Source organism: Salmo trutta, chromosome 15 (genome assembly GCF_901001165.1).
Source record: "Salmo trutta chromosome 15, fSalTru1.1, whole genome shotgun sequence".
NCBI lineage: Eukaryota > Metazoa > Chordata > Actinopteri > Salmoniformes > Salmonidae > Salmo > Salmo trutta.
Window position 1 is genome coordinate 12667600 of NC_042971.1, and position 25685 is coordinate 12693284.

Genomic DNA, 25685 nt, shown 5'->3' on the forward strand with positions numbered 1-25685 from the left:
TGCCTGAGTAAGTGTAAAGCCATACAATTTTCCTTCAATGTAGGCAAAAACATTAATTTACCTTGCTATCATCAAAATAGGTAATGCAAGAGAAAAAGTGCATTTGGGAAAATCTTTCCTCATGAGGCTGCATCAAAAACAGTAGTTGGGCTCCAGTCAATCTGGACCCAAACCCTGTTCTCGGATGGCATTGCATGGATATACCGCTGCAGGAAGTGTACATATACTGAACAAAAATATAAACAAAACATGTAAAGTGTTGGTCACATGTTTCATGAGCTGAAATAAAAGATCCCAGAAATGTTCCATATGCACAATAAGCTTATTTCTCTCCAATTTTGGGCACACATTTGTTTAAGTCCCTGCAAGCAAGCATTTCTCCTTTGCCAAGATAATCCATCCACCTGACATGTGTGGCATATCAAGAAGCTGATTAAACAGCATAATCATTAACCAGGTGCACCTTGTGCTAGGGACAATAAAAGGCCAATCTGAAATGTGCAGTTTTGTCACACAACACAATGCCACAGATTTGAGGGAATGTGCAATTGGCACGCTGACTGCAGGACTGTCCACCAGAGCTGTTGCCAGAGAATTGAATGTCATTTCTTTACCATAAGCCGCCTCCAATGTCAATTTAGAGAATTTTGCAAGACGTCCAACCGGCCTCACAACCACAGACCACGTGTAACCATGCCAGCCCAGGACCTCTACATCCGGCTTCTTCACCTGCGGGATCGTCTTAGACCAGCCACCTGGACAGCTGACGAAACTGAGAACTATTTCTGTCTGTAATAAAGCCCTTTTGTGGGGAAAAACTAATTCTGATTGGCTGGGCCTGGCTCCCAAGTGGGTGGGCCTATGCCCTCCCAGGCCCACCCAAGGCTGCACCCCTGCACAGTCGTGAAATTCATAGATTAGGGCCTAATGAATTTTTGTTCAATTTACTGATTTCCTTATATGAACTGTAGCTCAGTCAAATCTTTGAAATTGTTGCATGTTGCATTTATATTTTTGTTCAGTATAGAATAATAGTGACAAAAAACTTGGATGAAAGATCCAGATGACATCACGCCTGTCTCTCTGACAGTGGAGACAAAGGTTCTGCTGAGCCAATCCATTCTGCGACCGGATGTCTGCCACTCTCTCTTTCTCTCTCTGCTTCTGTAGCAGCCAGCAACCAGGTCACAGAGACATGGACCCCTCATTATTAAGCACAGCTAGGCTGTGGTGTCTGGTAAGACTCAAAGCAAGGCAAAGCATCTGCCCTGGACATGTTGTCCCTTAGATATTACATTTATAAGAATGAGTTCTCTAGGACAGTAATTTGAAATCTCCTTAGATTATTGTTATTGAACACTGTTTTGGTCCTATGTGCCTTTTGGTCCTATGTGCCATGGTCAAAAGTAGTGCACTGAACCCTTGAAACAAAGAATGTAACGTTGTGACTACTGTTTCATGAAGAAGGGAAACGAGGTACATCATACTATGGGGAGTCGCACTCTCGCGACTTCGGTTGAAGGATCTACAGTCACGCCTGACAAAGCCAATGAAATCTGTGCCTCGATGGAAGCCCCGCCTTCCACAGGTGAAAAGCGTGAGGCTTGGATTCATTCCTTCAATTTAATAATGCTCTTCACCAAGCCCAGGAACGGGCGGTGCGGGGCCAAACAGGTGTTGTATCTTCTTTCCCTCCTTCAGGGAACAGTAGTTCTAGTCATAACGTTACGTTCCTTTAAGTCAGTCAACTTTGGTAAAATATAATCACGCCCCAATGGGCAATGGCAGGCAACCCAGACCTGACACCACCAGATGTGACAGTCTGGGTATTGAGCACACGGTGCGCTGCCTAGTGACTTTCCCCTGTCCTTGCCGTAAAGTAAAAGTGTGTGGTGATGCCCGACTCGCCGCAGCACAAATATCTCCTATAGTCAACCCTATAAACAACACCCAAGATGCCGGTGGAGTGGGCGCTTACTCGTCTAGGTAACCCCTGCTCCTTGCTGCTATATGCCAGGGAAATATGCCACAATCATATAAAATCATATCAAAATCAAATCAAATTGTATTTGTCACATGCACCAAATACAACAGGTATTTCACCTTACAGTGAAAGGCTTACGTACAAGTCCTTAACCAACAATGCAGTTTTAAGAAAATACCTAAAAAAAAGTAACAAATAAAAGTAACAAATAATTAAAGAGCAGCAGTAAAATAACAATAGCGAGGCTATATACCGGGGGTACCGGTTAGTTGAGGTAATTGATTTAATATGTACATGTAGGTAGAGTTATTAAAGTGACTATGCATAGATAATAGAGAGTAGCAGGAGCGTATAAGAGGGGAGTGGGGCAATGCAAATAGTCTGGGTAGCCATTTGATTAGAATTTCAGGAGTTTTATGGCTTGGGGGGTTAGAAGTTGTTTAGAAGCCTCTTGGACCTATACTTGGCGCTCCGGTACCGCTTGCCGTGCGGTAGCAGAGAGAACAATCTATGAGTAGGGTGGATGGAGTCTGACAATTTTTAGTGCCTTCCTCTGACACCGCCTGGTATAGAGGTCCTGGATGGCAGGAAGCTTGGCCCCTGTGATGTACTGGGCCGTACGCACTACCCTCTGTAGTGCCTTGCGGTCGGAGGCCGAGCAGTTGCCACACCAGGCAGTGATGCAACCCGTCAGTGAGAGAGACGCTGCTTAGAGAACACCATGCACTGCCCGAAGTGAGAGTAAATGTGCTCTGCTCCACAGCAACAGGAAGCCAAGGTGAGGAGGGGGAGGGACCGAGTTCCCCCTGCCTGTTGATGTATGCCACCGTCGTCATGTTGTCGGATCTGACCTGCACATCACGGCCCAGCAAACGCGGGACTATGCGCCTAAAAGCTAAGTACACCGTCAAAAGTTCAAGGTAATTGATATGCCAGGCGCTCTGTGACACTGTCCATACTGCCCAAATTGAGTAACCATCGCACAGCGTGCCGCACCATTGGGGGGACTCATCTGTCGTGACCACCTTGCGAGACCTCACCTGGCCCATAGGAGCCCCTTGTGACAGCAGCCGGGGATCCCTCCACTGGGCCAGTACCCGAAGGAATGTCGGGGACACCTGAATCGACCAGTTTAGGTGGCAAGATGCATCCAAGCTCGTTGCTAGTACCCACTGCTGGAATGGCCGCATCAATAATAGTCCCAGGGGAATGACCACTATCATAGAAGCTACAATCCCCAGTAGGCGCAGTAACTGGCAAAAACGTACTGTGAGCCCCAAACCGAAATTGGGCCAAGCAGAGCTGGAACCCGGACACCTTCCCTTGACTCCGTTGCGATCAGCCAATCGTCCAGATAGGCCTATACCCTCAGCCCCTGGCTCCTCGTGGGTGCCAGAGCTGCCTCCACCACCTTTGAAAAGATGGAGACAAGAAGCTCGAAGGCTTGCCTCTTTATGGAATCTCAGGAACTTTCTGTGACTTGGGTACATGGGTACATGAACGTTTGTATCATTTAGGTCAATGGTGGTGACCCAACGCACGGACTGTAACAGCCACTGATTTGTGAGCATCTTGAATTAGTAAACTCTGAGATGTTTGTTCAGGGCATGTATGTCTAGAATGGGGCGTAAACCCCTATCCGGCCTTCCGGAAGCTGCCCCCCCGGCATCCCCAAAGCACCTCCGAGGAAGAAAAGCGTGCAACGCCTCTTCCTGCTTCTTTTTGGCCTCAAACTGTGCCAGCATAGCCTCCACGGCCAAGCTTAACGACCCCGTGGGAGATATTGGCTCATCGATATACATCAGTCTGTTCCTCTATGGCACCTGCGAAAGCATCACAAAAGATGATGCTGTGCCACCACAGTAGTTGCCATGCTTTTCCCAAGCGCCAGAATGGTGCACCAGGACATGCGTAGAATGAAGTCGGCCGTAACGCGGATCTCATCCAGGAGCTCTGCGTGGGGCTCTCCTGTGGCCAAAGCCATGCCGAGCTCCTACAGCAACTCGGTCTGGTAGACCTGAAGCATAGTGACAGACAACAGGGACCGGGCAGCCACCCCCTCTACACTATACACCTTCTCCAGCTGAGCAGCCGAAAAGCAACTGCTGCTTAGGGAGAGTAGGATTCGCATTAGCAATGCCCTGGTGTGTGTACCAGCCCTGTCCCCTTCATCCTTTCCAGAAGGGGGCACACCCATGCAGCAACAGCTTAGCTGAATGTAGGTCGGACCAGGTTGTTGTCAATTCTTCAATGAAATCCGGAAACTGGGGTAGGTGGTGTTTGACTTTGGTCACCTCCAAACGCATAGCTACCCTGCAGCGCAGTTCTATGAACGATGCGTTGTAAACTATGTTTTCCCCTGCTACTCCCCTAGCATGAGGAGGTGGCCGTCCCAGAACCAAGTCCTCTTCCTCAAACCGAGAAACTCCCACAGGCACCAAGTCGTCATCCGAACATGAGCTTTGTATGTAACCAACCGTCTCACTATCCCCCTGTTGGGATGCTAGTTCCATATGTTCCAACCACAGCCCCAAGTCTCTCTCCACTTCCGGCACCAAGCCGAGGTACCTGCATCCAGGAAAGGAAAGTCACCATCGGTAACTCCAAGCTTTCTCAAGAATGCTACACGTCTTTCCAGGGAGGTTGTCCGCAGTACGTGGCAATGCGCACACTGACTGGTTCGAGCGAGGGCCGCCTGAGCGTGTTCCAAGCCAAGACAAACTACACATAAATCGTGAGTATCTTTCAGAGAAATACTATAACCGCATGACTGGGGTCATGATCTCCACCACAAACCCGGCGTAGCCACCGTCGTTTCGGTTGCTTTCTTAGACATCTTACTCATTGCGCTAGCAAATTGTTTGTGATTAGGAAACGAATGAGAACAAGTACAAACTTCAGCACAAAACGTCCAGCGGGTGAGCAGGCTCTAACACTATGCAACAGTTTAGACAGTCTCATTTTCCAATTCTTTGTTTTAGTAGCGTGAATCGTTCCTGTTCACACCGAGGTGAAGAGAGGAATAATTGAAGGAATTAAACCGAGCCTCACGCTTATCACCTGTGGAAGGCAGGTTCCCAGCGAGGCGTGGATTTTATTGGCCTTCTCAGGCTCGATTGTAGATCCTCCAAGCGAAGTGCTACTCAACTTGTACCGAAGTTGACTGACTGGAGGGGAACCATGTATGTGCGTTTAGAAAAAATATGACATTGTCAAAAAATAAATTGGGGGGGGGATTTGTACACCACATCAAGTGTCATTATTAAAATAAACCTTCTCTCTTTTAATTGTACTTGTTTTCAATTGTACTTGTTTTCATACATATTTTTCACTTTTTATAATGATTCATGAAGTCTATTTAATTATTTTCAAAAGGCACATGTATGGTTCTTGGATGCAGCCACTATTTTTATCTACAGTACAACAAGTACACTGAGTGTACAAAACATTGAGAACACCTGCTGTTTCCATGACATAAACTGACTAGATTAATCCAGGTGAAAGCTATAATCCCTTATTGATGTCACTAGTTAAATCCACTTCAATCAGAGTAGGTGAAGGGGAAGAGACAGGTTAAAAAATGATTTTTAAGCCTTGAGACAATTGAGACATGGATTGTGTATGTGTGCCATTCAGAGGGTGAACGGGCAAGTCAAAAAATGTATATAAGTGCCTGTGAACGGGGTATGGTAGTAGGAGCCAGGTGCACCGGTTTGTGTCAAGAACTGCAACGCTGCTGGGTTTTTCACACTCAACAGCTTTCTGAATGTATCAAGAATGGTCCACCACCCAAAGGACATCCAGACAACTTGACACAACTGTGGGAAGTGTTGGAGTCAACATGGGCCAGCATCCCTGTGGAATGCTTTGGACACCTTGTAGAGTCCATGCCCTGACGAATTGAGGCTATTCTGAGGGCAAAAGTTTGTTTCTCAAGGTAAGGGACAAATGGAGCTAGGGTTAGGGTTATGTTTGAGGTTAGCATTACAGCTGTAATAATAACAGAAAACCCTAACCCTGAAAGGGTATTGCAATGGCCCTACAGCTGTAATGCTAAGCACAAACCTAACACTAACCCTAACTCTAACCCTAACCCGCCCATAGGTCTCCCCCACCCCACCTCCCAATTCCACATTTTTTACTTGTTCATACAGTGGATTGATGGGATGGATGCATGTTTTCCTGTATATTTGCGCCCTCTTGTGGTGTTTAGTGAAACAGATTTTGGTATTGATGGCCAGATTAAACAGGTGGACAATACAGCCCTTTAATATAACGTACATACAGACAGATATAAGCTAACATAAGCTAACACTTTCAATGCACTAGATTTATTTTTGATGATGGACAGATCATTGCCTTTCTCATCGGATTATCTTTTCCATTAATTGTGGCATAGGGGCTATAGCTGGATATACAAAACAGATGGCTTGGGACGTGGACCTATCTTGACATTAAATTACTTTTGATGTCTCAAAACATCTGTCAAATGTGGACTTTGAAGTGCAATAAATGTCCCTTTTTACGTTCTTGCACTTCAGTCCTTCTTTACCCTAGCCTATATAGCCTCCACTAGATAGACTATCATGCAGAGGGAGAGGTACAGGCACGTCACAGTTCTAACTTTACGTCTCTAGATGGCGATAAAGACTAAAAAAATACATCTGAATGCGGTTTGTGTTTTTTTTTCTTCTTCAAGTCAGGCATAATAAATGTGCGATTTCATTCAAAAAATCCCCCTAGCGGCGCCAGATGCACGCATAAGGTGAGGAGGCAGTGTTTGGAATTGGGTTCTGGGTTGCCTACGGAGCCCGCTAGTCTCTGCAGCGATCGGGCTGTCTAGTTTCCTGCATCAGCATCGCTGAGCTTTGATTGCAACACCGCCCGGTCTGCCTGCATGCGTCTGCTCCTTGCATCCCGTCTTTGATATAACAAAACAGCAGACGAAGAAACCGAAAAGGACTTATACAAGTGCGTCCATCGTAAGTAGATGTTTTTTTGTTTGAGATCTTTTGCTTTTGGCCGATAAGAATGGCGAAGTAGTCTAAGCTAGGCTACTGCAGATGCATCCCTATGCACAGTTAGCCTATGAACGAACATGGGATTTATTTAGACGCCTGCTCTATGGCTTTTTTTTTTACCCACAATATTTAATTGATCCAATATTTAGGAAATTAAAACGGGGTTTCAGAGCGTTTTATTAGACTGTGAAAAAGTATTATTATGAAGTTAAAGTTTAAATCCAATGTATGTCATTTAATGTTTAAAGAAAGAACCCTCTGCTCAGGAGATGTTTTGTTGTTTGATAAATGAGACATGTACAATGAACTAACAGTGTCTGTCATATTTACAGCATCTGCTTGAGAAGAGCACTATTTTCTATTGGTAAAGATGGTTAAACTGGGGAGTAATCTACAAGACAAAGGCGCTAAACCGGTCAGCGTGGAGGATGGCTTCCAAAACGTGCCGCTCATCACCCCTCTGGATGTCGGTAATCTCCAGTATGGAGCCCCAGACAAGGTAAAATGGACTGTCTGTCTGCTGAGATTTCCTCTGATGCACACACACTCCTTGATTGATGGCCAAAGCCATAACCGAATAAAACAGCAAACCCATCTCCTTGTCATCTCAATTGCCTTGTTGCCTCCTTTGTTTAAAGCGCAGATTAAAGAAGCCGTTTTTGGTTTAGAACTGGGATGTACATCATCCATTCTGGGAAACCAGCAAACGTGTCATCTCTAATTTACTTTGACAAGCGGTTTTATTTCTGAACCAGACTGCTGCATCTTATTACACAGAATGATTAATGAATTGACTAAAGCCATATAACAGTTTCTATTAGTACAGTTCCCGTGCTGCCTCACTGAACTGAATGTGTTAATATGATTGATATGAGTGATGATATTTGTAATTGTTTAATAATGCACATCATTTAATCTTACTTTGAAGTGATTTTCAATCAAAACAGCTCCATATGATCAAAGTAGGTTTTTTTTAAAGAATTTCCATAGGAGTGAAGGACAGCTCCTTTGTTGTGTTATCACAAGGCCTACAGTACCTGCTGAAGTCATTTCATGCATGTTTTACTTCAGGAGTGACTGCTGATATGCTGAAATGATGCTCCTCTGTGATTTATTTGTCAGCTCCCAGCTTATCATAAGGCGTATTTGATCAGCAGCACAGAAGAACCCATGGCCCCATGCGGGCTGAACCCGTCACTCTGTAGTAAGCATTAGGGGAAGAACCCTGACACTTTTGCAGAGTGGTGCTTCAGCCCTCGTCTTGGATTCTGCTGTCTTAACCATGCCCGCCCGAGGAGGAATTGGAGCACCATTCAGGATTTTCACATGGTTGATACACGCCTCTAAATGTTTTTTTTAAAAAGATATACCATGCAGTACATATTTTGTGGTTGTTTGGAGATGGAGTTGTTGATGTGGACTAGGTGCCATGCCAGTAGGTTTCCCCAAGGTGGTTGGATAAATAGAAAAAAAATGTAAAGACTATTGGGCATACAGCCTTGGAAAATACCAAAGATTTTGTTTTTTATGCGGAATTATTGACATTTGAAACAGTACAGTTAAGGCTCATTTCATGACGTGTTTTACAGTGGTCCTGTGTTTGCTGAACAGGGCAAATTACATGGCTCAAGAAACACAAGGAAATCAGATGGTTTGAATAGGCTACTTGGTTTGTCATCTTTGAATATATGAAGAGTAGACCTCACTAGCTCCTTTTATACCTGGTTCTAACATGCTACCTTTGTCCTGATCTTATCCACATTCTGATTGTGCCAACATTTTTTATAATAATTTTTTATTTACCTTTATTTAACTAGGCAAGTCAGTTAAGAACAAATTCTTATTTTACAATGACAGCCTAGGAACAGTGGGTTAACTGCCTTGTTCAGGGGCAGAACGACAGATTTTTACCTTGTCAGTTCGGGATTCGATCTTGCAACCTTTCGGTTAGACGTCCAACGCTCTAACCACTAGGCTACCTGCTGCCCCAAATTTTTTGACAGGTGTAGACAATCAAAAGATACATTGTGATCTGATTGTGATCAGATCTTCCTGCCCACCTCCGGAGGTAGTCAGGCAGGCATTGTCTCTGGATATCTTACAAATGTAGATGGATCTGGACAGTAAAACCATTTTAATCATCATTATTCCACCCTCTAAAATCATTGACAGGTGGGACCCATCGACTTATGGCATCAATATGTGTCAAAATAAATATGATGAAGGAATGTCAAATAACTTGCATACAGGGAGGGATGTGGACACAGTGGAGCGGATAAGATGGCAAACATACAATGTTTAGACGCGTGTCTGATAATGTGGCCACAATCATAATGTGAACAAGATCAGGACACATTAGAACCAGGTATAAATTAGGCTACAGTCTCCAGATTCCACTCAAAGAACGGTCGTTCTTGTATCCAAGTTCATCCCTGTCAGAGATTGAGAGGTGGTCCATGCAGGCTCTCAGAGCTCTGGGGGCAGTGGTGTGAGTGGAGTGGGCACAGTGTGGTTACGTTGGGCTACAGATACGGCTGTGGGAACAGTTCACATTCTGCTTTACGCAGATTCTATTTGCAACCCTCATGTAAAAAGCCTCCCAAGCCCGAGGTGATGCTACGGTACCATGTTTTCTCAGAGGTTCTTGGCTGTATGAAAATAATGGCTCTGTGTTACCTTTAAACGCTTCTCAGATGAATGTATGAAGATGTTTGAAATAGATGAGAAGGAAAGTTAACCATTACTCCCCTTCCGAATATTAGAGAGAGAGGCCTGGTATAGAGGGTATTTATACATTGTACCTTCAGAAATAACACTGTGGGTTTAAGTCTATTCTGTCATCCTGTGTGGGAGGAGTTGTCAGTGAGCTACAGATGTTTTTATCCTTCTAACCACTGTGGGACCAGGGCTACACAGGGCTACAGGGCAGCAGTGAGACAAACGTGCCTGATAAACACAATCCTCAGTAGGCCAGTGCTGAGGGATTGGGGAGGAATTAGCCTTGATCCCATCTGGACGGCCGGGGATGCGCCTAAAGGGGCACCGATATCTGGATTAGATGGACACTGATTTCAGGGAAACTAGCAGAGCTTGACTAGAAATAGTTGACCTGCGGAGTGTAGTGGAGAGTGGTACATGCAGCACTTTGAATAAATCATTTTCTTAAGAATTCAGGCTCCAGGCCGGGCATTTTATTGCACTTCTTTCAAGAACAAGCTGCTGTTTGCCAAAGTGAACTGGATGACTTATCACTTGGCCCAGAGATCTGAGAGCCTGTTGGATGAGGGCTGCTATGTTGTTACTCTGTACAGTATACATTTGTCAATATATAACTGCAGTGCTTTTTAGCAAAGTGAACACATCAAAACATCAAAAAGAATATGGCATATGTAAAGAGCATATTTGGGTGCTTTGTATCTTGGTATTCTTCCCTTGGAATTTCCATTTCACCTCATTACTCCTGGTAGCAGTGATGCAGTGATTCATGTGCATTATTCAGACAGGAATTCATGGGATAGGTCCAAAATGGCAGGCTATTCCTTATTTGGTGCACTACTTTGACCAAGCCGTATCCCTAAAAGTATTGCACCATTGAGAGCATCTTGACTGGCTGCATCATCGTTTGGTATGGCAATTGCTTGGCATCTGACTGCAAGGCGCTAGAGGGTAGTGCATACGGCCCAGTACATCACTAGGGCCGAGCTCCCTGCCATCCAGGACCTCTATACCAGGCGGTATCAGGGGATGACCCAGCTACCCAAGTCATAGACTATTCTCTCTGCTACCGCATGGCAAGCGGTACCGTTGCACCAAGTCTGGAACCATCAGGACCCTGAACAGCTTCTACCCCCAAGCCATAAGACTGCTAAATAGTTTGTTACATAGTCCGGGCAGCTACTGGTTAACTATCTGCATTGACCTTTTTTGCACTAACTTTTTTGACTCATCCCATCAACGGGTTGATACACGCCTCTAAATGTTTTTTTAAAGATATACCATGCAGGGGGTCAGATAAGTACATATTTTGTGGTTGTTTGGAGATGGAGTTGTTGATGTGGACTAGGTGCCATGCCAGTAGATTTCCCCAAGGTGGTTGAATAAATAGAAAAAATGTAAAGACTGTTGGGCATACAGCCTTGGAAAATACCAAAGAGTTTGTTTTTTAATACGGAATTATTGACATTTGAAACAGTACAGTTAAGGCTCATTTCATGACGTGTTTTACAGTGGTCCTGTGTTTGCTGAACAGGGCAAATTACATGGTTCAAGAAACACAAGGAAATCAGATGGTTTGAATAGGCTACTTGGTTTGTCATCTTTGAATATATGAAGAGTAGACCTCACTAGCTCCTTTTATACCTGGTTCTAACATGCTACCTTTGTCCTGATCTTATCCACATTCTGATTGTGCCAACATTTTTAGACAAGTGTAGACAATCAAAAGATACATTGGGATCTGATTGTGATCAGATCTTCCTGCCCACCTCCGGAGGTAGTCAGGCAGGCATTGTGTCTGGACATCACTGGGGCCGAGCTCCCTGCCATCCAGGACCTCTATACCAGGCGGTGTCAGGGGATGACCCAGCCACCCAAGTCATAGACTGTTCTTTCTGCTACCGCATGGCAAGCGGTACCGTTGCACCAAGTCTGGAACCAACAGGACCCTGATCAGCTTCTACCCCCAAGCCATAAGACTGCTTAATAGTTTGTTACATAGTCCGGGCAGCTATTGGTTAACTATCTGCATTGACCTTTTTTGCACTAACTTTTTTGACACATCACATACGCTTCTGCTACTGTTTATTATCTATCCTGTTGCCTTGTCACTTTATCCCTACCTACAGTGTCTTCTGGAAGTAATCAGACCCCTTGACGTTTTCCACATTTTGTTAGGTTACAGCCTTATTCTAAAATTGATTAAGTTGTTTTTTTCCCCTCACCAATCTACACACAATACCCCATTATGGCAAAGCAATGTATTAAAAAGAAAAGAAAAACAGAAAATACATTTACATAAGCATTCAGACCCTTTATTCAGTTCTTTGTTGAAGCACCTTTGGCATCGATTACAGCCTTGAGACTTCTTGGGTATGACGGTACTGTACAAGCTTGGCACACCTGTATTTCTAATGTGTCCTGTGTCCTGTGTCCTGAACTTGTCCACATTATGATTGTGGCCACATTTTCAGACATGTGTCTTCTCTACAGATTCTCTCAAGCTCTGCGAGGTTGGATGGGGAACATTGCTGCATAGCTATTTTCAGGTCTCTCCAGAGATGTTTGATCGGGTTCAAGTCCGGACTCTGGTTGGGCCACTCAAGGACATTCAGAGACTTGTCCCGAGGCCACTCCTGCGTTGTCTTGGCTGTGTGCTTAGGGTCGTTGTCCTGTTGGAAAGTGAACCTTCACCCCAGTCTGAGGTCCTGAGCGCTCCGGAGCAGGTTTTCATCAAGGATCTCTCTGTGCTTCACTCTGTTAGTCTTTGCCTCAATCCTGACTAGTCTCCCAGTCCCTCCCTCTGAAAGACATCCACACAGCATGATGCTGCCACCACCATGCTTCACCGTAGGGATGGTGCCAGGTTTCCCCCAAACGTGAAGCTTGGCATTAAGGCCAAAGAGTTCAATCATGGTTTCTCATGGTCTGAGAGTCCTTTAGGTGCCTTTTGGCAAACTCCAAGCGGGCTGTCATGTGCCTTTTACTGAGGAGTGGCTTCTGTCTGGCCACTCTACCATAAATGCCTGCTTGGTGGAGTGCTGCAGAGATGGTTGTCCTTCTGGAAGGTTATCACATCTCCACAGAGGAACTCTGAATCTCTGTCAGAGTGATCTCCCCCGAATACTCAGTTTGGCTGGGCGCCAGCTCTAGGAAGAGTCTTGGTGGTTCCAAACTTCTTCTATTTAAGAATGATGAAGGCCACTGTGTTCTTGGGGACCTTCAATGCTGCAGACATTTTTTGGTACCCTTCCCCAGATCTGTGCCTCAACACAATCCTGTCTCGGAGCTCTATGGACAATTCCTTCGCCCTCATGGCTTGGTTTTTGTTCTGACATGCACTGTCAACTGTGAGACCGTATATAGACAAGTGTGTGCCTTTCCAAATCACGTCCAATCAATTGTTGTACATCTCAAGGATGATCAATGGAAACAGGATGCACCTGAGCTCAATTTTGAGTCTCATCGCAAAAGGTCTGAATACTTATGTAAATAAGCTATTTCTTTATTAATAAAACAATGGGGGAAAAAAGCTCTGAACCAGTTTTTTGCTTTGTCATTATGGGCTGTTGTGTGTAGATTTAGAATAGGGCTGTAACCAGTGGTGATTTTAACATGTAAATATTGGTGGGGCAAATGTTTAAAAATAAAAGTGGGATGCATAACAGCAAAGCTACTACACAACACAACACTAAACAATGCATTAATTGCACTATAACGGTGACAAACGGTGCCCACAAACTGTTAGGGCCTACATAAAACTGTCCCAACAGCAGTCCCAACATCTTACCACTGCTACATCTGGCTATCAGCAGAGCCTTGTCTGGCAGTGAAACAGTTAATTCAGCCTCATATACTGCCTTTAAAAAAAACCATGGCTGACTTGCTTAAGCAAATGTGGTTTCTAATGACAATTGAGATGTACAAACTTTAGCATAAGGGGACGACAAGCGGATAAGAGGCAATCTGTAATTTCAATTAAGACATTAATGAGCGAGCTCGGATGGACGTAGTCAATATAACTATTTGTTTAGCAGTTTTGAAATGTACAGCGACAGAATTCAGAACATGGGCCGTTCTTACAGTGTTCACCCTGTACACCAAATGTACACCAAGTCAGAACCGTAGGATAAATAAAGGGCGCATATAAGCAGACAATGAAAGGTCTTAAAATCTTTGATAATTACATTTCTCTAAAACAGGTTATAGGCTACATGCACCACCAAGTCAGAACAGTAGGCGAAATTAAGGGGGTAAATAGACCAAATTATTAGGGTGAGGCACATGGGCTACTAACATCTTACTACACAACATAAACTTAGTATTACTTTCATAGCTACAGTATACATATCTCCCTGGCATATTACATAATTTATGCAGCAGCATACAATACATTTTTTAACTCCCCTTGTGCTGTGTGTGCTCACTTGAACAGGAAGGTGGTGCAGCGGACCTTCGTGGACAAATTTTGTCATCAAAGTCTGGCATTCTCTGGATTGATGGTGCTTTCAAAACAACTGGGAACTCTGAAAAAAACAAGGTTGAATAATGATGTCATTGATCTTCAGGCCGTAGCTCTAGAAAGAGGCCGGATTTACAATTCTGAGTTGGATGACCGTTCAAAACTTATTTTCCGGGTCGGAGCTTGTTTATTTCCGACTTCCCAGTTGTCTTGAACTCACTGAAGTCAAGTTTTCGCAGTTCCGAGTTAAAAGTTGTTTTGAGCGCGGCACAAATCATGCTTCATTGACAGCATGGCCAATGTTGAATGTTAATCATTTTAAACTTGAAAAAGAGCCCCTTAATCCCAGATTTGGGACCACGCAGCCACTGTCACTGATTCCTTCCAAATCACTCATTGTTGAATTTGCGATTTCCAACTCGTTGTGTAATGTTTATGTCCAATGGCCGATGAGCACCGATACGTTTTATCTATAATTTCTGTTCATCATTTCTCTTCATATGACAAGGATTAAAAAGGATTTGCCAGTAGATTGTCGACTTGATTCATGATGATGACTGCTAGCTAAGATTTTGAAAGTATGATGTTGACATGATCAGTCCAATCAAAGCTACTGTACATATAACGTGATTTAACGTCATTTTATCTGTGGCCGATGACCCTGAGCCTTCTTGGATTGGCACTTATAATGTAAATCTATGGCAGCACCCAAGGGGCGCGAATTTTCAATGTCTCCCCTTAGATTTGCGGTGACGTAATATCCCTATGAGTGACAGAACACTGAGCCAATCACTGCGCAACACTCCGTATTTTCTGCTGGCTTGCCCCACCACCACAGAAAGCACTGATCTAGGCTGAAACACCTGCATTTTGGAGCTGCCTTACTAAAGAAAACAAAAAAGAGACCATGTTTGAATGCGGCTTTGTTAACTCAATGATACAGTTGAGTTAACTCGTTTTTCAACCACTCCACAAGTAATTTTTCCAACAACTGTTTACAGACAGATTATTTCACTTATAATTCACTGTATCACAATTCCATTGGGTCAGAAGTTTCCATACGCTAAGTTGACTGTGCCTTTAAACAGCTTGGAAAATTCCAGAAAATGATGTCATAGCTTTATAAGCTTCTGATAGGCTAAATTACATATTTTGAGTCAATTGGAGGTGTATTTGTGGATGTATTTCAAGGCTTACCTTGGCAGTATCATGTTGTGGTGGTGCTTTGCTGCAGGAGGGACTGGTGCACTTCACAAAATAGATGGCACCATGAGGGAGGAAAATTATGTGGATATATTGGAGCAACATTTCAAGGCATCAGTCAGGAAGTTAAAGCTTAGTCGCAAATGGGTCTTCCAAATGGACAATGACCCCAAGCATACTTCCAAAGTTGTGGCAAAATGGCTTAAGGACAACAAAGTCAAGGTATTGGAGTGGCCATCACAAAGCCCTGACCTCAATCCTATAGAACATTTATGGGCAGAACTGAAAAAGCATGTGTGAGTAAGGAGGCCTGAAAGAAAGAAATGAAAGAAATACAAGCTGAAATAAATCATTCTCTCTACTATTATTCTGACATTTCACATTCTTAATATAAAGTGGTGATCCTAACTGACCTAAAACAGGGAATTTTTACCAGGATTAAATGTCAGGAATTGTGAAGAACTGAGTTTAAATGTATTTGGGCTAAGGTGTATGTAAACTTCCGACTTCAACTGTATATACTTATTTTACATTGTTTGCAAACTGATATGTGACAGACATTAATGCCAAAATAACATGCAAAACAGGCAAGCCCCCCCAAAAAAATATTTATACACTACTGGTCAAAAGTTTTAGAACACCTACTCATACAAGGGTTTTTCTTTATTTTTTACTATTTTATACATTGTAGAATAGCATCAGCATCAACTTCCGGTAGACAGGCGAAGAGCTAGTATGCTCAACTGAAAGGGATACCTTTCGTTTACAGTATACTAAAATTAACTAATAGTATATAGAAGGTAGTTTATATTCATTATGTATGTAGTATACCATGTGTTAGTATGGGTATTCGAACACAGCTCTTGTCTTTTTATGGGGCCCACGTCATAAGAACTATATTCAAAAGTTTGTTGTTTTATTGTGTGTAGCAATGTGACATAGAACATTTTCTTTAATTGAGACAAAGCCTTTTCATTGTTAAAATAGGCCTATGATTAAAAAAAAAAAAAATGTAAACGGATACTCTTGCAAGTATTCAAATACTAACGTCCGTTTGAATATTTGAATAACCGTGCCCATCCTTTATTATTAGCCATTTGGATCCGTGTATAAATCATAATGCAAATACAGTCCCTTTGATTATATGACTCAGGAGAAGCTCCTAGTACTTCCATTGACTAGAATTACCTACCTGGGAAACTGCAGGTCCTCACCCAAGGGTAGCCTACACATTGCTTTTATCTATGAATGAGAAATGAAATGACAGTGGTAATGATAACAGGGTCTCTCAAATAATAAAGGAGAGCATGGGGAGAAAAATGGGTGCAGACAGCCTGGTAATTCAGGGGGAAAATTAAATGTCAAAGTGATCGGGAGGGAGTCAGAGAGGCTGTAATTGCAGTAGCCGAGTCTCTTCTTGGAGACTTCAGGATAATATAATGCCATTTATTCCAGATTGTGAGGTGGAGAGAGGAGGTACCAGGGGTTTCTGGAAGGTGTAATTATTTTGGAAATGTATTCCTTGATCCATCATTACTGGAAGTGCTAGCGTCATTCAGTTCATGTGATTTGTCAAGTTAGAGAGGTTCAGGTGAATAGTGTCTAATAGCTGAGAGAAACAGTACAGTGGCCTGTAGAAGTGATAAGGAACCAGCAGTACAAACTGCTGAATTCATCTGTCATTTACCGCATAGTACTTTCTGCCGACACCTTGGGTGTGACATTCATACAAGCAGCTAAATGAGGCTCACACTTGCACATTTGTATCTCTCTCTCCCCCCCTCTGTATTTTGACTGCAATTCTGAGCCAATTTCAGTGAAGAATAGCAGAGTGACGTTACTAGGACAGACCCCTGCTTACCCAGCTCTCTGTTCTTCTACATCATGTTAAAAGAGAGTTGATTGGTTCTGATTGGCGGGCATCATACGGGACAGTGCCTAAAATAGCCACCCCCTGACAGTTGCTTGGCAGAGGTTTTAGTTTTTCCCTCTGCCTTTGCCCTTTTATATATAACACAGTGATGACGTAACAGTAAGACTTTTGTGGTATGATGGCTTATGGCTCTGTCTAACTGAAGTCCAGCTAACCCATTAGTGATAATGTGCTGTGTCACTGTAACCGACTGACTGTGTATTGTTTGTCCTCTCCCTGCAGGTGGTGGTGAAGACACGGACTGAGTACCAAACGGACCAGAAGAAAACCAAGCTGAAGGTGCCCAAGGTGGAGGAGTTCACCATCAGCTTCACTGATGGAGTATCAGAGAGAATCAAGGTATTAGGAAAGTTTATTTCTTAATTCACTGAGACATACCAACTATTCCCTCAGCGCCAAGATGTGCTAAACAGCTACGTTGCTGCCGGAGGAAGCTGGTGGGAGGAGCTATAGGAGGATGAGCTCATTGTAAGGTCTGGAATGGAATTCATGGAACGGCATCCAACACATCAACCACATGGAAACCACGTTTGACTCAGTTCCATGAATTCCATTCCAGCCGTTACAATGAGCCCATCCTCCTATATCTCCTCCCACCAGCCCCCCCTGGTTGCGGCTAGCGTTTTCAGTATTATAATTCTGGTCCTAAGCACATAACCATCGTTCCTGATGAGGAGTTATCTTTGGGAAAGCATCAACTTCATTGGATCCGGATGTTAGTTTAATTTCTTAGGTGCTCTACGGGAAACAGAATGGTAATTTGGTTGTCATGGTAGCCAGAACTCATGCATAAACTCATGAGAATCTCTAATACTTGAGCTAGCAAGCTTGTACTGAACGCCTGTATGAATATTACAGTGTGCGATCCACAGCACCTGAGTAAACTTCCGACGATACAGACAGAATTATCACGTTATTTACATACAAATTAGATATCCAGGATGATATTCAAACCAAGATGCACTACTATCTTACCCAGAGCAGCTCTGTCTCGAACAGTGAGCGGAGACCCAGAGCATAGAGTGAAATGGATTGACCTCATCCATAATTAACACACCCTCTGCTTTGATGAGTGTCAATAGCATTGGTCATTGTCCCCTCCACACCTCAAATCAAAGAGCTGCAATTCCTTATACAGTCGATGAGAGTGAGGGCCATAACCATTTGGTACTGTTACATTTTGATGGAAGAGAGGGTTCTGCAGAGTGTCTGACTATAATTAATGTGAGATGGAGTCTGGCAGTGAGGAAGGAGAGCAGAGAGAGGGGAAGTTTGGCTTTGCCCGTTAAAGGTCATTTGAGGAGCCAGCAGAGAGGAGAGAGAATTAGATATTCAACACAAACATAGGCTGTGAAGCTTGTCTGAGTGGGGTTGTGACTGACTGAGAGGCGGATATCTTCTGCCTTGCTCCCTACGTGGCGGAGTGGAGAGGCTTGATCGACCATGCCTGGCCTTCCCTCCCACACCGGCAGATGAGACGGAGACGTATGACCCGGAAACAAGACTTGCAGACTGCAAGGCGCAGTGAGCTATCAACTTCTGTTGGGTGGAAGGGAATTCAAATTAGAGACTTTATTTTTTTTTATAACTCAGCCTGATTTGTGCGCTTTAGGGACTTTTGGGGGGGCTTCCTGCCTTGCGTGACTGATGGACCCTGCCCAGCGCTGACTGAGGAGAGAGAGACGGATCTGTGTAGAAAGCTCGCACATCCCCTCTCCAAAGCGGTGCACATTGTGTTGATGGATGAAGTTCTCCGTGCGATTGCTCCCTGTTGAGGGCGGCCAAATTCCCCATAGTTACTTTATCCGGGAAACAGGGGAGGAACGTTCTCCCTCATTAAACACACAAAACAAAGGAAGACGAAGGTCTCTTGGTATCTGATGCAGCAAAGCGGAACATATTAACATATCATGTCGAAATAAAAGGGGGAATTAGAAGGACTCAATTAAAGTGGGGAGGCGGATTGAGGGATGGATGGATGAGTGGGTGGGTGGACGGGGTTTAAGCTGGCTGCTGGGGCTCGGAGGGCAGGTTATGGCTCTCTCTTTTCTTTCCAGGCAGGATGTTTGACACACACACACAACCTGCCAAGTAGAGCACACAGCAGCAGCAGCCACATCCAGAGTCCTGCCCACACCATACAACCAGAGAGACTCATCCAAAGCAATTATCCTATAATTATCTTGTGAGGAAATCTAAATCTGAGGATAAAGAGGCCTGTCGCAAGTAATGCTCCAATCCACCGAAGTGTTAGTGTTCTAACAGGCTGGAGGTCACGGATGTTCTACAAACAGAGTGTGACCTACACATTTGGATGAGTAATGCTGCCATACAGAATGTTCAGTGTGTGATTATTTTGTGCTAGTCATTTTTGTTAGGCACGCACACATGCGCATACACACACACACACAAAGGAAAACTGGTTCATCTGTAACAATAGCTAGGCTCTCCCCATGCGCACACGAGGAGAGAGAAAATGACGTGAAAGTGCAGAGATCTGAGCTGAGATGCCTCTCTCTCTGTCAAGGGACTTGTCCTCTAGAGAAGCAGGCAGGCTGCAGAATGAGAATGAAGGACAGGCGCCGGCTGGGTGTCTCGGCTTGCAGAGAAATCTCCACATATTCAACAATACTGCTAGTTTAGACCACTGACGCTTTTTTGTCTGCCATTTTATCAGTGGACACAGAGAGAGATGGAGTAGAGTCGGGATACAATGCGAAGCAGCGCAATTTTTACAAACTGTTTGTGCAGGTGTGGGTGTTCTCTTTATTAAGAGACAACGTACACTCACCTTGGCCAGTTTATTAGGTACACTCATCTAGTACCGGGTCGTACACTCCTTTGCCTCCAGAACAGCCTGAATTATTTGGCATGGGTTCTACAAGGGGTTGGAAACGTTCGTTGCTCAATTGGTATCAAGGGACCTAACGTGTGTCAGGAAAACATTCCCCACACCATTACACCACCGCCGCCAGCCTGGAATGTTGACACCTGACAGAATGGGGCCATGGACTTATGCTGCTGACTCCAAATCCTGACTCTGCCATCCGCATGATGCAACAGGAACAGGGATTCGTTGGACCAGGCAATGTTTTCCCACTCCTCAGTTGTCCAGTGTTGGTGATCGCTTGTCCACTGAAGCTGCTTCTTGTTTTTAGCTGATGGGAGTGGGACCCGGTGTGGTCGTCTGCTGCAGTATCCCATCCATGAAAAGATTGCCGATTTGTGCGTTCCGAGATGCCGTTCTGCACACCACTGTTGTACTGCTCTGTTATTTGTCTGTTTGTGGCCCGCCTTTCAGCTTGCACAATTCTTGCCGTTCTCGTCTTTCATCAACAAGCTGTTTCCGCCCACAGGACTGCTGCTGACTGGATGTTTTTGTTTGTCGCACCATTCTTGGTAAACCCTAGACACTGTCGTGCGTGAAAAACCCTGAGTTACTGGATCCGGCACGCCTGACGATCATACCACGCTCAAAGTCGCTTACGTCACTCGTTTGGTCCATTCTAACTTTCAGTCGAACAGTAACTGAATGCCTCGATGTTTGTCTGCCTGCTTTATATAGCAAGTCACGGCCACGTAACTCAACGTGGTGGTGGACCTAATTAACTGGCCAGGTGAGTGTGTGTTTTGGATTGTGAGGCATCACATTGATTTACATGGGTTCTCTGTGAAACTCTAAATATGTTACAAAAGAAACGTATAATTTCCATGTAGAGGCTGTTACGTACACCTCTTGGAGGAGGGAACGCAACACCCTGCTACAACTCAACTTCCCGGGGAGGGAAAAAAGGTATGTGATTGTAGGTGCGGGTAAGGATGACAGTGAATATTACCGTTTACAGGGAATTTATTCTTCCTTCACACGGTAAGGTGGGGAAAAGGGTCTGGACGGAACCAAAGCAAAGAAAGTAAAAGTTAAACTTCCCCCTCTCCTACCTACCCACTGGTTACCTATTCTTAGCACTGCTTGGCGCACTAACCAAAATAAAGGGGGTGGTCCGCCCAGGTCTTACCTAGTGTGCATAGACATAGTAAATACTACAGGTATATGTATGCTAGCAGTCCTCTTGCCTAAACACTCCCAAGGTGCCTTCCCCGGGAACAAATTAATTCACCAAACTTAGTGAACAATTTGAATAAACCAAAAACACTAGGTACTATGGTATACCTCTACAGGCGCAGCTACAAAACACTTTCAACAAATGTACCAGACCAACAAAGGACATACAAAGAAGCTCTCTCTCCTAACAAAGGAACACTGGCTTTTCAAGCTGCAGAAGGAGTCGGTAATTGCAGACAGCTGTATCCCCTGACGAGAGGGTGAGGTCAGAGCTCCAATTAGTGATGGGCTGACCAATCAACTGCTTTGGAATCCAGGAAGACATTTCCTGAAATACGCACATACATATACACAAACCCACAACAACACAGAAACTGGGGAACGTAACAGAGGCTATTCTCCCTGTATTCAGACAGCCCTTCAGACTGACAATAATTAATGCACGAGCTCACAGCATCCCCAATGAGCATATTTACTTTAACCTTCTTTCCTCAGCTCTGCCACACAACTGAGGCATGTCAATGGCCAGTATGGATCAGCCTTTGATACAGTCAGTCCTCCAGTCAGTAGCTGTGTTGTGGCCTCTGGCCAGCAGCAACCACCAGTCCTCCACAATTCTGTCAGTCTGTCACTTGCGCCGTAGGAGGGCTGCAGACCAGCAAGTAAATACAAACACTCACCCTCTGACCCACTCACCCTGGAGCCATGGAAACACTGCCAGGTCCTAGTGGTAGCCAATTAGAGACACCTTCATGGTGAACGCTGGCCATTGATTGGATCAACATGGCATTGCACGGGGAGGTTAAACTTTTAATGGTTATGGCGAGGATAGTGGATAGGAGGCATTGTTTGATAGCTAAGATTGAGCATGTGGAGAAAGTGTTACAATGAATTGCTTTCCCTATTGTTGCCACTCACACATATACAAACAGGCTACAGATGGGAAATACTATATGTTAATTTATGACTCCTATTCACTGTTCCATTGGACCAAAAATAACAACAAAAGACGGTTAGTAGTGTGTGCGCCAAAGGGGCAATTTCTTTTTGTGATTTGTCATTTCAAAAAGGACAGCGTATTTGAGGTGCCATGGGGGACAAGGGCTTTTGTGTGAACAATGCCTGAGATGATTTATAGAGCCAGATGGCTTTTTCTCTGTTCTAACGCTGATTAATCCCACCTCTCAGCTGCCTCCAAAACCTCACAATCATTACATCTGAATATAGAGGTAATATTAAATCCAATGAACTTTGTCCCTAATGATTACACATTCTGTATAAAGTTTCAGGATGAGTTCAATTATCCGTCAACTCTACCAGGTTTACGTTCTGTAATCTGTTTTTCACTCCCTTACAGAAGTGATTGGAACATTTGATCTGCCGTGATGTGGGAATAGAAAGATGCTCACATTGAGGAAGTGGCATCTTATTTGTGTTCCAAGCAGTCCATGTCAGGGATGCTGTGGTTTGTTTCTGGTTAGTGTGACTGACACTTTCCATAAGCACTGTGCATGTTGTGAGGCCATGATGAAAACAGTGGGACTCTCATTGACTGCTGTGCTCTGTCAGAGCTCTCTCCTCCATCAGAATACGGCATTTGGGGCCCCGGGGCACCTACCTTCAGGGGGCCTCCATTCCTGGCCTGGCCTGCCAAGGTGAGCTTGGGGATCAATTAGTGGCTCCAGATACAGAACAGGTTTTGTTTTTCTCTCTCTCTCTCTCTCTCTTTCTCTCTCTCTCTCGCACCCCCAATTCTCTCACTGTGAGTTATTACACTATGACACTCGCTGGGCTCTCTATCTCTCTAGGTTTATATCTGTTCATCTTTCTCCTCTACTCTCTCTATCTCTTCTCTTTCTCTCTGTACTGTACATCATTACATTTCGGCCAACTGGCCTGAGGATCCCTTGGCACCGTGGCGGTGGATCCACTCCCCAGGAGGACCAGCCTTGTTGTTGTTGTGCCTCCGATGATGCTCTCAGACAGTGACTCAGTGGAGTAGGCACTAGGTAGCACACAGCCAGGCAGGCAGGGTCCACATAGGGCCATGTAGAACTCTCTTCATCTCCTCATCAAGCTGCTCCTCCTCTCCCTACATCTAGCACGTAAGAGGTGTGTGTGTGAGACGCTGGAGACTGAGTGACCCGAAGATATTAATGTCTACGGGATGTAAAGAGGAGGTTTGAGGACTGTTTAGTTGTTCTTTACCAAGCCTTGGGGGTGTTGTCGGGTAGATTTCCCGAGCCCCGAACACATCAGCATTAATATCTCCTCTTTCTCCTCAGCAACTTTATGTCTCTGACATGCTGCTTATTAGCGAATCAAATTTGTTTTGTTTGCATAACCTCCGAACCTCGTTAGCGGTGTGTTTACTCAGAACAGGTAGATGGCCAGGATTCCACTCATTTAATCGCAAATAACAAATGACATCACTCGCTTTGAGTGAGTGCCATGCTGTCAGAAAGAAGATGGGGCTCAGCGCCGGTCTCTGATGTTTACTCCACGTCCTCTTCTCTGTGCATGCGTGTATTCACAGAACGCCACTACAGTAAGTCTTCCGAGTGTTATCCCTAATAAAAATGGCGATTGTGTCCCTAAGTTCATAATCTTGAGCCAGGGACTGTCTTTATTAGACATGGCAGTGTGTTCTTTCACACCCTTGAAGTTCTATCTCCTGAGAGACCTGTCCTAATTGGGAAACATTAACATAATGAGACATGAAGTCATACTGAACACGACACTGCTTCCCTTCTCTAATGGATAAGAGGCATTCTATTGGTATTTGTGTGTAAGCGTTATTGTGTGTTGCTCATTATACACATACAGTCAGGTCCATAATTATTGGCACCCTTGATAAAGATGACCAAAAAAGACTGTATATAATAAATAATACAAAAACTGAGCTAAATTGTGTGCTCGGAAAATTGGGAAATTAGATGATTTTATACTCATAGAATAGAGAAAGAGATTTAGTTGAACAAGTGATACAAAAAAATCGAAAAAAGATGGGTGGTCAAAATGTTATTGTCACCCGTTTTCAATACTCTAGCACCCTCCCCTAGCGAGAATAACGACACTGAGCCTTTTTTCTTCTAATGTTTTATGACATTGGAGAACTGGACCAGTAGATGCAAGTTATGAGGTACTTTTCTGCATATTCTTCTCTTTTTTCAACGGCAAACCCACCACTGGTGTGTGTGGCCAAAGAGCTCTATTTTCACATCATCTGATCATCTGATCATAGCACTGCCTTGGATTGGAAGCGGTGCTATGGTCAGATGACATGAAATTAGAGCTCTTTGGCCACGCACACCAGGTGGTGGGTTTGGCATTGAAAAACAGAAGCACATGCCGAAAAGTGACTCATACCTACGGTAAAATATTATGGTGGATCTTTAATGTTACGGGGCTATTTTGCTTCCACTCGTCCTGGGGCCCTTGTTAAGGTCAATGGCATCATGAACTTTACCAAGTACCCGGACATTTTAGACAAAAACCTGGTTGCCTCTGCCAGGAGGCTGACACTTGGCCGCAAGTGGATCTTCCAGCAAGACAATAACCGCAAGCACTAATCAAATCTACAAAATGATAATTTTGCAATGACCATCTCAGTCTCCAGACTTGAACCCCACTGAAAACCTGTGGTTTGAATTGAAGATGGCAGTCCATAAGCGCAGATGAAGGATATCGAGGATCTGGAAAGATTCTGTATGGAGGAATAGTCTAAGATCCCTCTCATTTGTTCTCCAACTCATAAAACAATTTAGAAAAAGGCTCAGTGTCGTTATCCTGGCATAGGGAGGGTGCTACAGTATTTCGATTTTTTTACTTGTTAAACAACATCTCTTTCTCTGAGCAATTGTATTAGTATAAAATAATAATTTCCATAATTTCTTGGAGCTTTCTGTCACGTTATCCTTTGATAGCAGGAAAGGGGTAAAGTGAAGCGCAGGAGACAGGTCCATTGAACAGACGTTTAATAATCCAAAGAGCAAATGCCGCAACAAGGCAGGGTGCACTATCAAAATAAGGCAGGAGGACAACTCCAAAATCCAAACTGACGGGGCGCAGCCCGGCAACCCTAATACCTAACAAGATACGCGGCGTAACACAATACATGAAAAAATCCTGCCCACCACAAAAACATGACAAGCAACAATCCCGCACGAATCCCAAACGAAACAGACAAACTAAATACCCCCCACTAATGACAAACAATGAACAGGTGCAGACTAAAACAGACATAACCAAAAGACACCGAAACATGGATCGGTGGCAGCTAGTAGGCCGGCAACGACGACCGC

At 44.2% G+C, this 25685-nt stretch overlaps 1 protein-coding gene across 2 annotated transcripts in view; it reads left to right on the top strand.

Moving 5' to 3' along the window:
* The first annotated feature begins 6717 nt into the window (after positions 1 to 6717).
* LOC115148504 (neuronal vesicle trafficking-associated protein 2) overlaps positions 6718 to 25685 on the top strand; it is a 40811-nt gene continuing 21843 nt past the window's right edge. The window contains exons 1-3 of one of the 2 annotated variants that reach the window (XM_029690443.1): positions 6718 to 6955; positions 7338 to 7504; positions 17541 to 17657. In XM_029690443.1, the coding sequence (XP_029546303.1) occupies positions 7376 to 7504; positions 17541 to 17657 (246 nt within the window). In that variant the 5' untranslated portion in view covers positions 6718 to 6955; positions 7338 to 7375. Of the gene's footprint in view, positions 6967 to 7337; positions 7505 to 17540; positions 17658 to 25685 lie in introns of both variants that reach the window. The other variant, XM_029690442.1, reaches the window with a different exon arrangement.